The sequence below is a fragment of the Solea senegalensis genome, linkage group LG6, assembly GCF_019176455.1.
Source record: "Solea senegalensis isolate Sse05_10M linkage group LG6, IFAPA_SoseM_1, whole genome shotgun sequence".
In the NCBI taxonomy this organism is placed as follows: Eukaryota; Metazoa; Chordata; class Actinopteri; order Pleuronectiformes; family Soleidae; genus Solea; species Solea senegalensis.
The window spans coordinates 15,302,839-15,316,801 of record NC_058026.1 but is presented as its reverse complement, the minus strand read 5'-3'; the positions used below and the strand labels follow the sequence as shown (position 1 = coordinate 15,316,801).

At 43.0% G+C, this 13,963-nt stretch overlaps 1 protein-coding gene across 2 annotated transcripts in view; it reads left to right on the top strand.

Moving 5' to 3' along the window:
- The window catches only part of sh3pxd2aa (SH3 and PX domains 2Aa), an 88,447-nt gene extending 79,649 nt beyond the window's left edge, over positions 1 to 8,798 (top strand). For both annotated transcript variants that reach the window (XM_044028874.1, XM_044028873.1), the window contains 5 exons: positions 960 to 1,077; positions 2,898 to 3,301; positions 3,591 to 3,640; positions 4,651 to 4,770; positions 5,019 to 8,798. In XM_044028874.1, coding sequence (XP_043884809.1) covers positions 960 to 1,077; positions 2,898 to 3,301; positions 3,591 to 3,640; positions 4,651 to 4,770; positions 5,019 to 7,025 — 2,699 coding nt within the window. In that variant the 3' untranslated portion in view covers positions 7,026 to 8,798. The remainder of the gene's footprint in view (positions 1 to 959; positions 1,078 to 2,897; positions 3,302 to 3,590; positions 3,641 to 4,650; positions 4,771 to 5,018) is intronic.
- Positions 8,799 to 13,963: the final 5,165 nt, after the last annotated feature.

Here is a 13,963-nt window from a genome sequence, read left to right as displayed (position 1 = left end):
GTAACACAAAACTAAATGCAAATCGGTGAAGTATTCCTTTAATCCACCGTTGAAAACATATGTCCGTGCCTCTGAGATATCACCACTGCTTTTCCCTAAGCCATTTCATTTGCCTCAGCCATCTAAGGTCACATTATCGCTCCTCTCTGTCTACCATTCTATGCTCCCTTCTTCTGCCCCAGTGTCTGTAAATCCCCTAAACTTCTCCTGCTCCCCCACTAAGATGAATGTAGCATTTCCTTTCCTCCGGGGGTTTTCAAAGTTTAGCAGAGCGTGAGAGAGGAGTGGCGGTCGGATGGGGATCTGAGAGGGGAGACCACGCTTAAAAAATCTTTACCTCCTTAAGGGGAGGCCCTGATGTGGGCCTGCTGCCATAGGAGGAATCACCGTTTGGACATAGATCAACAAGCTGTAGATTTATCTGTCATGGATGCACATACGCTTTGCACTTGCTGTGTGATTAATATTGTTATGATCAATGCTGTTATTACTGGAGGTCTTAAGGGTTTGAATGGTCCACAGCAAATGTTCCCTAAGAGGGAGCTGTGTTTGTGTTGAAGTTTTCTAAGTAGGTCACACTGAACATTTTTCCACTCCTAAGGATTTTTGGTGCGACTGAAAGCTTTGGCTTGGTTTAGTCTAATAACGTGAGACTGTTTTTAAATCCCTGTAAAGCAACAAACAAATGTTCTGTGAGTGTATCACACCATAAGATGTGTCATGAAACATTCAGCCACATTCATTGCCTTTACCGTTATATTCGTGGGCCTTTGGAGATAGTTCCAAAAGGTGTGTGTGTGTGGGGGGTAACAGGGTCAACACACAATTGCCTAATTAAACTCCACCAATGCATGTTTTTGGAATGTTGGAAGAAATATCTGAAATGACTTGACAGGAAATTGAATGATAACAGTTTGCCCTCTTTTTCTGTTTCCTCTCTTTCGCCTCACCATCTCCAGAAGAGAAATATGTGACGATACAGCCATACACCAGTCAGGGTAAGGACGAGGTCAGCTTTGAGAAGGGGGTCACTGTGGAGGTCATTCAAAAGAACCTAGAGGGCTGGTGGTACATCAGGTGAGCACACACTGGTGAGAGGATAACACTTCAATAACTAACTAACTACATGGTGTAGCCTTCACTGCTTTTTAACTCTTAATGGCTGGTGTCACGTGATGCCAAGTGACACTGGGTTTTTTTGTTATGCACAATCGAATCACATTGAAGCTCAGCTCACCATCCAAACAGACCACACGCTGGTCCATTTTGCTGGTGTTTTGGTCTTACCTTGGTGTCGCCATCATTTTAGCAGCATCAGCATCTCTTCTTCAAAGGATCGTGACAGATACTGTTTCTGTTTGTGAATGCAGGGTTAGAGCGCCAATTGCATCTAGGCCTGGTCATTCTGTGCCTTAAAGGAATACTTCACCTTAGCTTAGAATAGTGTGGGCACGTAACAATCGAAAGAATGAAGATATTTCTCAACTCAGGGGAAAACTGAGGTTGGGAAGCACAATTTTTCAAAAATACTACCCCAATTCTAATAATACAAAGCAAAATGCAAGTAGTATTGCTTTAAGGTCTGAGCTGTTTTTAATGACTAATTAAAAACGCAGTACAGGAATCACTCAGGTTCTGAGTCGGTAGCAACTGGACGTTTCAACTTCAAGTCTAGTTGCTTCCAACTCGATGTGTTTTGGAACTGTAATACCCTAAAAGAGGGCACAAAGGATTGGGCGAGGTGGAGGCAGATGATCCACTATGGCGACCCCTGAAGGGAGAAGCCGAAATCATTGTTTTGCTTAAGGTTATCATACCATCCGAAACCTGGCAAAGCAAGTGAGTCCTCAGGGAATAATGACTCTGCTCGTGAGAGACATCATCTTGTGCCGTTAAGTCAGCTGTTTCCTGCAGCTCTCATTTGCCCAATGGTATGGAGAAGAAACCATTATCATATGAATCTGTCCACAGATCAACTAACTGCTCTGCCTGGGACGTCTAATGTGTGTGTGTGTGTTTGTCTGCATATTAGCACATGTGTGTTATTTACCCAGCCAGTGTGTGTTTCCTGCCAGTTTGTTTTCTTGTTCTTGGGGGAATTGTAGCAGAGCTCCAGTGCAGAACTGATTACTATCACATGCTGCCTCTTGGCATGATATGTTCACATTAAGACTGTATTCTTATATAAGAGAAAACTCACGCAGTTACAGGTCTTTATTAATATTTGTGATGTGTGGCCAACATGTATGCACAAACGTCTAGCTCCTGCAGCTTGTTCACTCGTTGGCTCTCACTTCAGTGAGAATCTTTGTCAAACATGAACTGATCCTCCAGATGTGCGTCTCAGCGAGGACCAAGCATCACAATTTTTATTTGGAAATCCTTGCATGATCTTTTTTAAGCTGAGAATGATTCAGTCTATAGTTTCGGGGTTTTGATGTGGAGTTTTGTGAGGTACTAACACATAGTCACTCCTGACTTCTGGCACCGAAGGGAAAAAAAAAAGGTTTTATTCACTTAACAGAAGGCTCACCTAATATAATCTGGGCCCACTTAAGACTATAGTATCTGAAGAACATGTTCTCCACTTTATCTTTCTGACAGACAGCTTAGTTGACGTCCCTTTGTTGTGTTGTAGTTTATGTCCCTCATTTCTTGCACCAGTGTACCGAGACATTATGGCACCCAGGAGTTTTGATCCACTTTTGCCTTCATCAGTCCATGAAAATGTGTGTCTTCTGTGTTTGAAATCCTTGATTCTGATTTACCTTAGTGACACAAACTAACCCAGTGATGCTCAAGCATACAATAATCCCAATGACATTTAGGATGAGTACACTGACACTGAAGAATACAGCAAACTACAATGTCAATCCTTTCTTCCTTATGCATTCCAGGTACTTGGGGAAAGAAGGTTGGGCCCCTGCATCATACTTGAAAAAGCTGAAAGAGGATTTCTCCCCACGCAAGAAAACGCTGACAGGCCCAGTGGAGATCATCGGCAACATCATGGAAATCAGCAACCTGCTGCAAAAGAAGTCCGTCAGTGAGAAGGACATCCAGACGGACGGAGAGGGCAGCACCACCCCGGAGCGCCACATCTCCAAGAGTGAGATCAGCCTGCCCATGCCCTTTAGCTCTGAAATCAATGCGGAGACGGGCAGGAGGCTGAGTGCCGGCCGGGACACCAACAGTCCCTGTCTAGGAATTGCAGCGAGCGCTGCTCTGAAGGAGAGCAAAGTGAGAGGAGAGCCAGGGTCTCCGGCTGTTGCCAGAGTGGCACCACATAGAGTGGAAATTGGTAGGTATTTGTTGTGTGTCACTGGAATATTGTTTGTCTACCAGAGGATGTTTTTGCTGTAACTAAACGGAGGACATTTATTTTGAGGTATTAAGACATGTAATTTCCCATTTGTGCAGGCTTTGATGCTGTAGGTAAGCTTTATGCCTGGTGGTGGTGGTGACTTGAAAGACTAACTGGGACTTTGAAATGTTTGCTGTGTGCTTTCACTTTCCTAACATAGGTTTTAACCCAGGAAGCACGAGTAAGTTGCAGTGACATTTAAATGAGCTGTCATTTTGTTCACCAGGGTCTCCAAACCTGAGACAAAAACCTCCCCCCAGGAGAGACACCAACTTGGTAAGACACACCACTGTTTTTTAAATTAAAACATGTGAGCAAAGAATCACATCCATGGATAGTATATAAAAGTAAACAGGAGGTGGAGGCCAACATAGAAGCCAAAAGTAGGAGTCATACTTGAAGCAATAAGGCAGTATTTTAAAGTGAGAGTTCTGATTTTTAAAAATAGTGGTTATAAGAGGCAATGATGCATAATCAGTGCTATGCATGAGACACAGAAGATTGCTCTCAGTGAAAACGTGTCTGCTTAAAGGGATCTATGTTATCTTAAAAAAAGACGTACCATTACACAGTGTTTGTGTCCACCAACAAAACCTGTGACTTTATATTAAGGTACACAGGACTCGTTGATCCACTGCTGCCTCCATCAGTAACTTCAAATGTATAATATATTAATCAACTCAAGTCAGAGAAGGCTGTCTATTGGTGAGAAAATGTGGTGATCATATCTAATAGATGCTGTCACAGATTTAGGTGGACCTGCAGTGGATGAGCTCTCAGTCAGACGCACCCTCATCTAAGCTCAAAAACCAGTGGGTGATGTCACCAAGTCTTAACTCCCACGTTACTGTGAGAGTTGGCACAGCACCCATTAGGGTGTCAGCATTATTTGTCATTCATAACTGTATACATTCTTTGAGGGTTCACTTGCACACAGTTTTTGAAGGAACTCAGCAGGTAAATTGTTCCAAACATCATGAAGAACTAACCACAGGATTTAATCCACTATCTTAAATCTTTCCGTCTCTTCACTGGATGATGAGATCAGGCCTCTGTGGTGGTATGAGAGCCATACCACCACATCCAGAACTCAATGTCATAATACTGCAATGGAGAAGTATCTGCTTGTATATTTCAGCATTAAGGACATTATTAATCCTAATAATCCTCACAACTCATTTTGAAATCACTGACAACGTCTGCAGTCTCAGTCATGCACAATATAATAACACAATCTAAACAATGATGTCAGTGGTTCACCTCTCTTCTCCTCCTCTGCTGTACAGGGATTCCAGTTACCTAAGCCACCAGAGCCCCCTGCTGTGGAAGCAGAGTATTACACTATAGCAGATTTCCAGTCCTCCATCTCTGATGGCATCAGTTTTCGTGGAGGACAAAAGGCTGACGTAAGATGTTACATCTCTATGGCTGCTGCGAAGAGGAGACAGTCACTCCTCACTGAATTTGTGAAAATGTGACAACAGCAATATGGATTCATTCAGGGTTGTATAGTATAATAGTAATAGTAATGATGATTTTTTAAAATTATTTTATACTGCTCTGAATTATCATGTCTCATCAGATTTTAATAACAAACACACAAGTTCACATTAAAATCCTGTTTGTTTGTTTGTTTCTTTTAACCCTTGCGCAGGTGATAGAGAAGAACCCCGGAGGCTGGTGGTATGTGCAGATTGGAGAGATGGAGGGCTGGGCCCCTTGTTCATATATCGACAAACGCAAGAAACCCAACGTCAGCCGCCGAACAAGCACGCTGACCAGGCCCAAAGTCCCACCGCCCGCTCCTCCTGTTAAAAAGCAGGATTCTGACGAGGCTCCTTCTTCTGCTAACTCTGCCTCCAAAGTTTCAGAGCCACCTAGCAGACCAGTGTATGAGGAACCTGAATATGATATTCCTGCGATTGGCTGTGAAGGTGAGTCTGATACAGATTTGCTGAAGGATGTGAAGATGAGTAGTGTGGTCAGCGACAAGTACCACAGCTCCCCTCCTTCCTGCAAAGCCTCCCCTCCTCTTTCTAAGGCGTCTCCTGCGTTCACCCATCGGAGAGCTCCCTTTAGGTCTGTTGAGGAGGTTGGTAAAGAAGAGTGTATTTACGAGAATGATGGCTTCAGACCAAGCGGTGGAGGTGAACGAACCTCAGCCAAAGTATCCAGTGAGCCCAACTCCCCAAAAATGTATCACTCATCCACAGTCCCACGAAAACCCTCTGGATCGTCACATTTTGGCGAAAGGCCCATGAAGACTATGACCCCTGAGATGAAACGTAGAAGTCAGACCCTGGGCAGACACATAGATATCAGCCTTAGGTCCCATGACAACAGCCCCCTTTCTTCCTCTGATGAATTGAGCAGAGGCCCCAAGAAAGGCACTGCTTTCACCCGGGATGTGGAGCAGAGGATAGGACAAAGCCCCTCCACCAGGCCCAAGCCTTCTGTCAGACCCAAACCCCTTCTCACCAAATCAGAGCCCCAGAGTCCTGAGAGGATGGACATCGGTTCCTTGAGACGTCAGCTGAGGCCAACAAGTCAGTATCGTCACGGACTCAAAGCGCCTCGTGGGGACGACTCTGAAACTGCTTCTGTTATCTCATCAGAAGACTCCATGTGTTCACACAGCACATCAGATCTCTCCTCTGTGTACTCTAAAGGGAGTCGTGTTGACTCAGATGTGGAAGGCCCCACTCTATATCGCTCTGTGGACACCTACAAGAAAGTTCAGGACTCTGAGATCAGCTTTCCAGCTGGTGTGGAAGTCGAGGTTCTGGAGAAGCAGGGTAGTGGTTGGTGGTATGTCCGCTGGGGCATGGAGGAGGGCTGGGCTCCATCCTACTACCTGGAACCTGTTAGACAAGTAGTTAATGCTGGTGGGATGGACTCAGATGGACGTAAGAATAGTGGGAATAAGTCCAATAGCCTGGAGAAAAACGAGCAGCATGTTTTAGCCCAAAACAATATCAATATTCAAGGTCCGACACAACAGCAGCATCAAGGCCTGAGTAGGAACACGCCACCAATTCCTTCAAAGCCTCCTGGTGGCTTCTCAAAGCCCTCAGGGATGCTTAACGGAGGAGTGCGAATGAGGAATGGAGTACGCCAGGTGGCTGTGAGGCCTCAGTCAGTATTTGTGACTACATCACAGCCAGCCAAGGATGGGCACTACATGACAGGGTCTTTGAGGAGAAATGAGTCACTCAGTAGAAGTGATCACTATTGCTCCGGTTCCGCCACTCTTGGTGTCCGCCGAAATGCCTCCTTTAGCACTGTGCGGCCACATGTAGTTGTCGAAAGTCAGACAAGGCCTGCAGAACGCTCCAGCCTGGGGTCCTCGGGGAGTGCATTTAGTTCAAGCAATGCCCAGGACGCCCTTGGCAGAGCTAACCACCGCAATGGCATCCCTGTGTCCACAGTCCGACCCAAGCCCATAGAGAAGAGTCAACTGATCCATAATAACCTGGGCAGAGATGTGTATGTGTCCATCGCTGACTATCGTGGTGATGAGGAGACTATGGGTTTCACTGAGGGCACCTGTCTGGAAGTATTAGAGAGAAACCCTAATGGATGGTGGTACTGCCAGGTGCAGGACAGCCTGCTCCCCCGCAAGGGTTGGGTCCCATCCAACTACCTAGAGCGGAAAAAGTAGAACCAACGCCACATCCTTCCCTTCATCCCGTCACCCTGTTTTGGATGTCTCCAAGGACACAGGTGGTATCGTTCCTCAAGAATGTTACCCATGATCTCCTGTAAGCAATATGCTCTTCATAATGTACATTTATGTTCATTTAATGTACATTTATGATGTATGTAAAAAGAATGACGTTTTAATCCAATAAGGAAGGACACTTTTAGTGCTGGTTTACTAAAATGTATACAAAGACAAGTGTTAAGATTTTAAATATTTTGGCTGCAAGTGAGAGACATTGGCATTGGTCGCCCTTAAGTGAGGACATTGTCTTTAAGATATGACGTGATATGAATGAGAGTGATGACTTCTAAAAGAGGTTTTCTCCTGCCCAACACTGACTATGATGGCTAATAAGTGCCTTTTGTATTTGATTACCACAAAGTAGGTTTTAAATAGTGGATGGCAAAACATGAAATCATCCAAATCTCTTAAGAGTGCCATAAGCCTATGAACACCACCAATAGTACTCCCATGACCTCTTGTAAGAGCTACACTACAGAGTGAAAACAAAGTGCAAAGTTTCAGTCTACAGTGGTGACATTGGTCCAAAAACAACAGCAAAGACAGAAAATCAGATCAAGAAACCTGTTCTACCAGAGAAAGCATTTGTTTTAAGCAGCTACAACTAAAACATTTCTGTCTCATTGTTAGTATTTTGGTTGTTGCTGAGTGCCTTCCTTAGAGAAATATTTCTGCTTTCTTGCGACATCTGTTTTCCAACTACAGCCTAGAAATGGAAGTCAAGCTTAGTCACAGATCCTCAACTTCCCCCAAAATGTGATCAAACCAAAGAAAAATAACCATTTCATTAGCGCTGCCTTCTTTTTTCTTTTTTTTTTTACCCCCATTCTATTCTTCTATTCTTTATGGCACACAAACAGGGTTTCTGAATTGTAAACAAACTTTTAACGATTTTTACCTGGAAGCACTTGATATAATTACTCAAATATTAAAACAATGTAATCTATACAAACCCAAATCTGAACTAAAATGTCATTTAAAGATGCAACAACAGTCTTGTTTCAAAGGTTTCATTCATATATTTTAATATTATATTTAGAAAACACCTCAACTTGAATAAATTATTGTCATAAGTGTCATCTAAAAATGTGAAATTCCGAGCTGATTTCCACCTTTTCGACATTCACATGGCTGATGTTCAAGACCGCTGAAATACATTTTCTAATGAAAGCTGCTGAACACTAAGCGTGGAGGATTTTTCTGCTGGTCAGTATGATGTTAAACAAAGGACGATTGCAGTTACCTGTTGTCACCATTGTCTTGTCTGTGTCTGTTGTTCACGTCGTGATCACACAGTGACAATACTGAGGAATGAAGTGGTTGAGTTTTGTGAGTTAGTGCACTTTAAAGTTTGTTTTATGGTGCATTAATGTGAAGGTGCAGTCAATACTCAGCATATTTATTGAATTTCTTTGTGATTATTTAATGTCTATTTGTTCTGTTTCTCACCTCAGGTGAGAGGCACAACTCTCAGTCTCTTTGAGTAGCATTGGAGAAATGGAGACCTCTTGTGGGATTATGTAGGTACTACAACATGATTTCTATCCAATCCACTAGGTTTAGTTGTCAGCCGTCAAACCTCAGTGCAATAAGAAATGCACTGCTGGTCAGTGAGTCTCCTCAAAACTGTGCAGAAATGAATCCCAGTGCAGCTAAACATAGTTTTTGTTTTTTTTTTATTTAATTTTTTATTTTATCGGGGAATAATTTATTTATATTTTTGAAAATCTAGAGAACTTTTACATTTTCTCTGTGTGCTGTGTGCTGCAGCTTTAGCAAACCACTTCCTTCATCTTTATTGTGCTTTACATAATGCCTGATTATTTTAGGTGTATTTATTATGATCATTTTTTTTTATTTACCTCATCAACCCATTTCAAATATGACTAACATTTTACACAGGTGATTGTTTTCAAACACAAATAATCAGAGGTCAGTAACATAATGTTGCCGACTCATTCATAGATATCAGTAAATTGTAAATGTAATCTACATGAATGGAGAAGGACTTCATAAATAATGAAATAAAGAATCAGTGGATATTTTTTGGCTAAAAGCTCTGTCTGGACGAAGGCATTATGTAAATGTGTTGAATCACTTTTGGCATTTTCTGCAGCACATATTATTTCATGTCACTGTTTTTGGATTGAGATTAAAGAGGGAATGGTTCTGTGTTGATCACACATTTATCTGTGTAACATCTATCTCTCTTTATTATTTATGCTTGTATTTTGTTTCTTCGTATTTCCTCTTTATGCCATTGTTTTGTCGTCGAATTCTGAGAGAAATTGCAATAGATTCAATTTTAAAAAGACGCATTGTGTTTCCACTGAGAGGAAAACGTCTAAAAGAAAAGTGTGGACAATGACGGGTGTTTGTAATTCCCAGTCAAACTGCCAGTCATGAGCTTTCCCCATCATTTAAAGTCATGGCTCTGAAAGCAACTGGAAAGTCATCGGACCAAAGCAGCCATATGTGACACTTGATTATCTCCTGATGTGATGGACTAAATATCACAGGATTCTCTGCGCGCCCTGTCTGGGATCAGCAGTGGACACTGATATGTGAACGACACGACAGAAACCCACTGAGGGACACTGAGAGTCAGTGCAGCTCTGAGCTGTCACATTTGTGCCTGAATGGAGTTGTTGATAGTTTCTTGTTTTTGTGTTGTTGTTTTCTTCTCTTCTTCTTCTTTTTTTTTAACGTGTGCGTGTCTCTGTGTGCACCCTCTCTCTCCACTCATGCAGGTGCCTCTCTTGACATTTACCCCCCCCCACACACACACACACACACACACTTTCCTCCCCATCACCACAGCAAAGGTGACATTTGAGAGACTTGGTGGTAAACAAGAGGTTGGGAAGGAGATGATGAACACTTCTCTTGGCCATTTCACTTCAGTCCATCTACTTCCAGGGTGTATGCCACAAATATTGGGGGGAAAAAAGCTATTTCTCTCTTTGCTGAACTTTAGCAGGCCTTAGCCAAGTGCCACAGGTGATTATTGTCATTGTGCTAAAGAATACAGTGCGTACAGGCCAATACAGCTCCTATGTTTTTTATGACTTGCTGACTTTTTAACATGTGACTTACAGATTAGAGAATTTTAAACTGGTAAACAGTGGAAGCCAACGTTTTGTTGCGTTCTAAAAATCTCTAAAGGTGATGTTAATGTAAATGACAGATCATTTTTAGGTACAGTGTGCATCTAATGCTGAGAACATACTGTGCATGCATTTGACACAATTCAGCACACTTCCTGTTTCCAGAGGGAGACGGGAGATTGATGGGGATGTTAGAGACATGTCAGACACCACGTTGCTTCGGCATAATAATCGTTCATATTTTCACCACTTTAAGCGCCACATGAGGTTCACAGGGAGCTGGAGCCAATCCCAGCTGGCACAGGACTAAAGGCAGGGTACACCCTGGACGGGTCATCAGTCCATCACATACAGAGATAAACCACCATTCATCTCACATTCACACCGATGGGCAATTTAGAGTCCCCACTTAACCTAATCTGCATGTTTTTGGATTGTTGAAGGAAGTTGGAGAACTCAAGAGAGAACCCAGGCACACAGAATGGCCCCCAGTTGAACCGTGATCCAAACTGTTGACCTCCTTGCTGTGAGGCAACAATGCTAGCCACTGTTCTGCCATGTGGGGCGGGCACACTAATTGTCTCAAAATATTTCAGTGGTTCACCACAGATCTGCCTCACGGTAACACAACGTCTGCACTGTTGTAAGAACACAAATGATTTCAAGAGCAGCAGACAGTAAGAGTATTGCTGATATTCTTCATTTCACTTCACTCTTTTTGTGCAGTGACTCTGATCAGCGCGTGGTCGACAGCGAGTGTGAAATGTTCAAAGACAGTGATGGACACAACTTAAGACTGCCCACTGTTCCTTTAAGAAGCACAACCTGTCATGTTCATTTGCTTGTGTAAAACAAATACTCAAAGACAGGCTGTTTAATTTCGTGCTAGTTTGCCACGAGTGCGACTCTCAGCAACATTTCCTGAAGAAAAATCTGATTTACAATGCGGTACCGCTTCACTGCCCTTAAATGTGCCGATGCAAAGTGATGATTAAGAGGAAACATAATGAGTCTCCCTCATGTTCAGGTTCCACGACACCTTTACTCATGTCAGCCCATGCGTCGTTTATATTTGAATGTCAGCTGTGAAGCACTTACAGCTCTGGACTCTTCCGCAACTTATTTTCTGCCCCAGGTTCATTCTCTTTGTCTCATACTTATTATTCTCTCTGCCCTCGCCACATATATCTGTCTCTCTCCTTCCTCGACACAGCCCAGTCTATTCCCAGAGAAGTGATTGAGGTGTTTTGGCTTGTTTTGCATGCGATGCGTGGCTCTGTTTGTGCGCGACCAGATGGATTGTTTGCAGGTGTGTTTAGGAGGAGAGGTGTTAGAGGTCATGGAGGAGGTTTTGCAGGGAGACAGAAGATGGATCAGGTGGTGGATTTTAGAAGACAAGGGTGAGAGTGAGGTGAGAGGATGCCGGTACTGATGCAAGAGCAAATCAAAAAAAAAAGATAATTCCCTCCAATAAGCAGTCGGCCTGTGTTAACACAACTCCTTTACGGAGCTTTTTGGAAAAACCCGAGACATAATGAGCTGTGAGAGCTCATTTCTCCAAACTGAAGCTGCTTTGAGCTCACAACGAGCTCACTCTACACATTGGACAATAGGGGACAATTGTACTTTTTCTGTATCATAGTACTGAGAGGGTACAAGTTTAAGGGTTGATAAATTATACTTAATTTGGTACAGTTTGATAATGCACAAAAATGTACTTTCCAAATGTTACAGCTCCAGTGACAACATTTGTCCCCTTCTATTTCTCCGTGTGTACAGTGGCTTCTGTCCATAGAAACTTCACAGTTTTAAGCTCGTACGGTCGGTGTCTTCATTTATTTTATTTTTATTGGAATAAGAAAAGGTTTATGGTGTGCCTTATTCCTTTGTTTTTTATGAGGGGTGCAGCGCAGGTTTTGAAGGGTTTGTTCTTATCTGATGAAACAAGCTTTCATTCATCATGGAGAGTCAACAGCACTCAGCTAAGGTTTGATGACTTGGAGTTAGTGTGTGTGTGAGCAGGTGAGAGGTTGCATTTGTATGTTTTTTTGTTTTAATTAATATCTAGTTTTTGTTTGAGTGCGAGAGAAGAAAGAAAATGACGAGTGAAGCTGCGGGGATTCCTCTCGAGGCATGTGAATTAGGGAAGGCTGCTTATCTATGTCATTGTGAAAACTTGAAGTACCAGCGGGGGAATCAGCAGGAGCCGTCCGCCTGCTCCTCAGAGGAGGCTGTGTTGAGGAATGAGATGTGCCGCCGTGTCTCTGTGACTCCTTTTTGTTGTCTCTGCTTGAATCCTGCACTTCTAATTAGCACAACAGCACACGATAAGTAACCTAAACCAGTCGGATGATATTCTTCCTTCGTCCTGCCTCTCCTGTGCTCCCTTAGCATAGCCATATTTCCACAGTGAAGGCCAGCTGTCAGCTGAGTGATGGATGTGATGGATGCCGAGTGACAGCTGATTTATGAGAAGGCCGAGCTTCTTTTTTAGCCTGGATGTTGAATTTATAGAATTGTGTTTGACACCAACACCCTGCTGTGGGACGCAGTGTGCCAAAGACACTTGGAATTCCAGCGCTGTCAAGCTCATGGTCGGTAAATTCTGACAAAGAAAAACAGTTAACCAGCATGACCACACCATGAAACACACAAACTACCGCAGGCCTCGCGTTGGACCAAAGGAGGTGCTATTCTTCTTATTTCTTTATTTCTTTGTTTCTTTTGACCATTGTTCTTATGCAAAATGTGTTTTATCTCATTGTTTTCAAAAGATATGAGAAGGCAAATGAGGCCTCATAAATAAACCATAAACCAAGCAGCCATGAGTCATTCTGGCCACCGACTCACACACACGCACACACGCCACTCTGTGACGGAGACTCTGTGCGTTCCTTTGGAAAACATTTTCTTACCTACAGCTTCATTTGGACAAAGTCTTGTTTCTTTTGTTTTTTGTATCTTGTACATGTTTACATTGCATCTCACATTGCCCAAAAGAGAAACAGTATTAAATGTATTATCTTTGTTGTTTTAAAATGACTCCTTTTCATTTGTGTCTTGCAGCCGGTCACAGTATGTGCACCTGCACATCAGATAACCCCCCCCTCCCTCCCCTTCCCCCGGCAAATGCCGGGGGAAGGGGAGGGAGGGAGACATTTGTCTTTATTCACTGTATTTTGTGTGGGCCGGATGAAGTGATTGTGGATGAGGAGGAGGAGGAGGAGCAGTGAGTGCCTGCTTATAAACAGCCAGGGATGAGTTATGGGGGAGCAGTGTGTGGAGGCTGAGAGTGACGGATGAAGATGAACGAGCTCTCAGTGTTCCAGTTCCTCACTCAGCAGCAGAGGCAACACTTTGTTCTCTCCTGTATGTAAATATGTGTGAAGAAATTCATCACTTGCTCCTTAAGTCGCATGAAATTTGTGCCGACGTCTCGGAAGCAACATGAACGATCACTACATAAGGACGGACCAGCTTTTCAGGTCTTTTTACAGGTCGAATTACTGTATGAGAGGAATTATGGAACAAGATGATCATTAATGAAAGAGATGATTTGCCTGAAAGCAATTAATACATTCAATTTACAAAAGAGTCTACTAGAATATCGGCTCTTATATGCATCTGTTGACTTACGTCAGTGGTTCATTAAGTCTGGGTAAAGACCCACACATGGCTTTAGTTAAGATTTATGTGTATATAATTTAAATGACATGGACATGAATGAAGTTTTAATTTTGGAAATTATTGAAATCAAACAGATGTTAC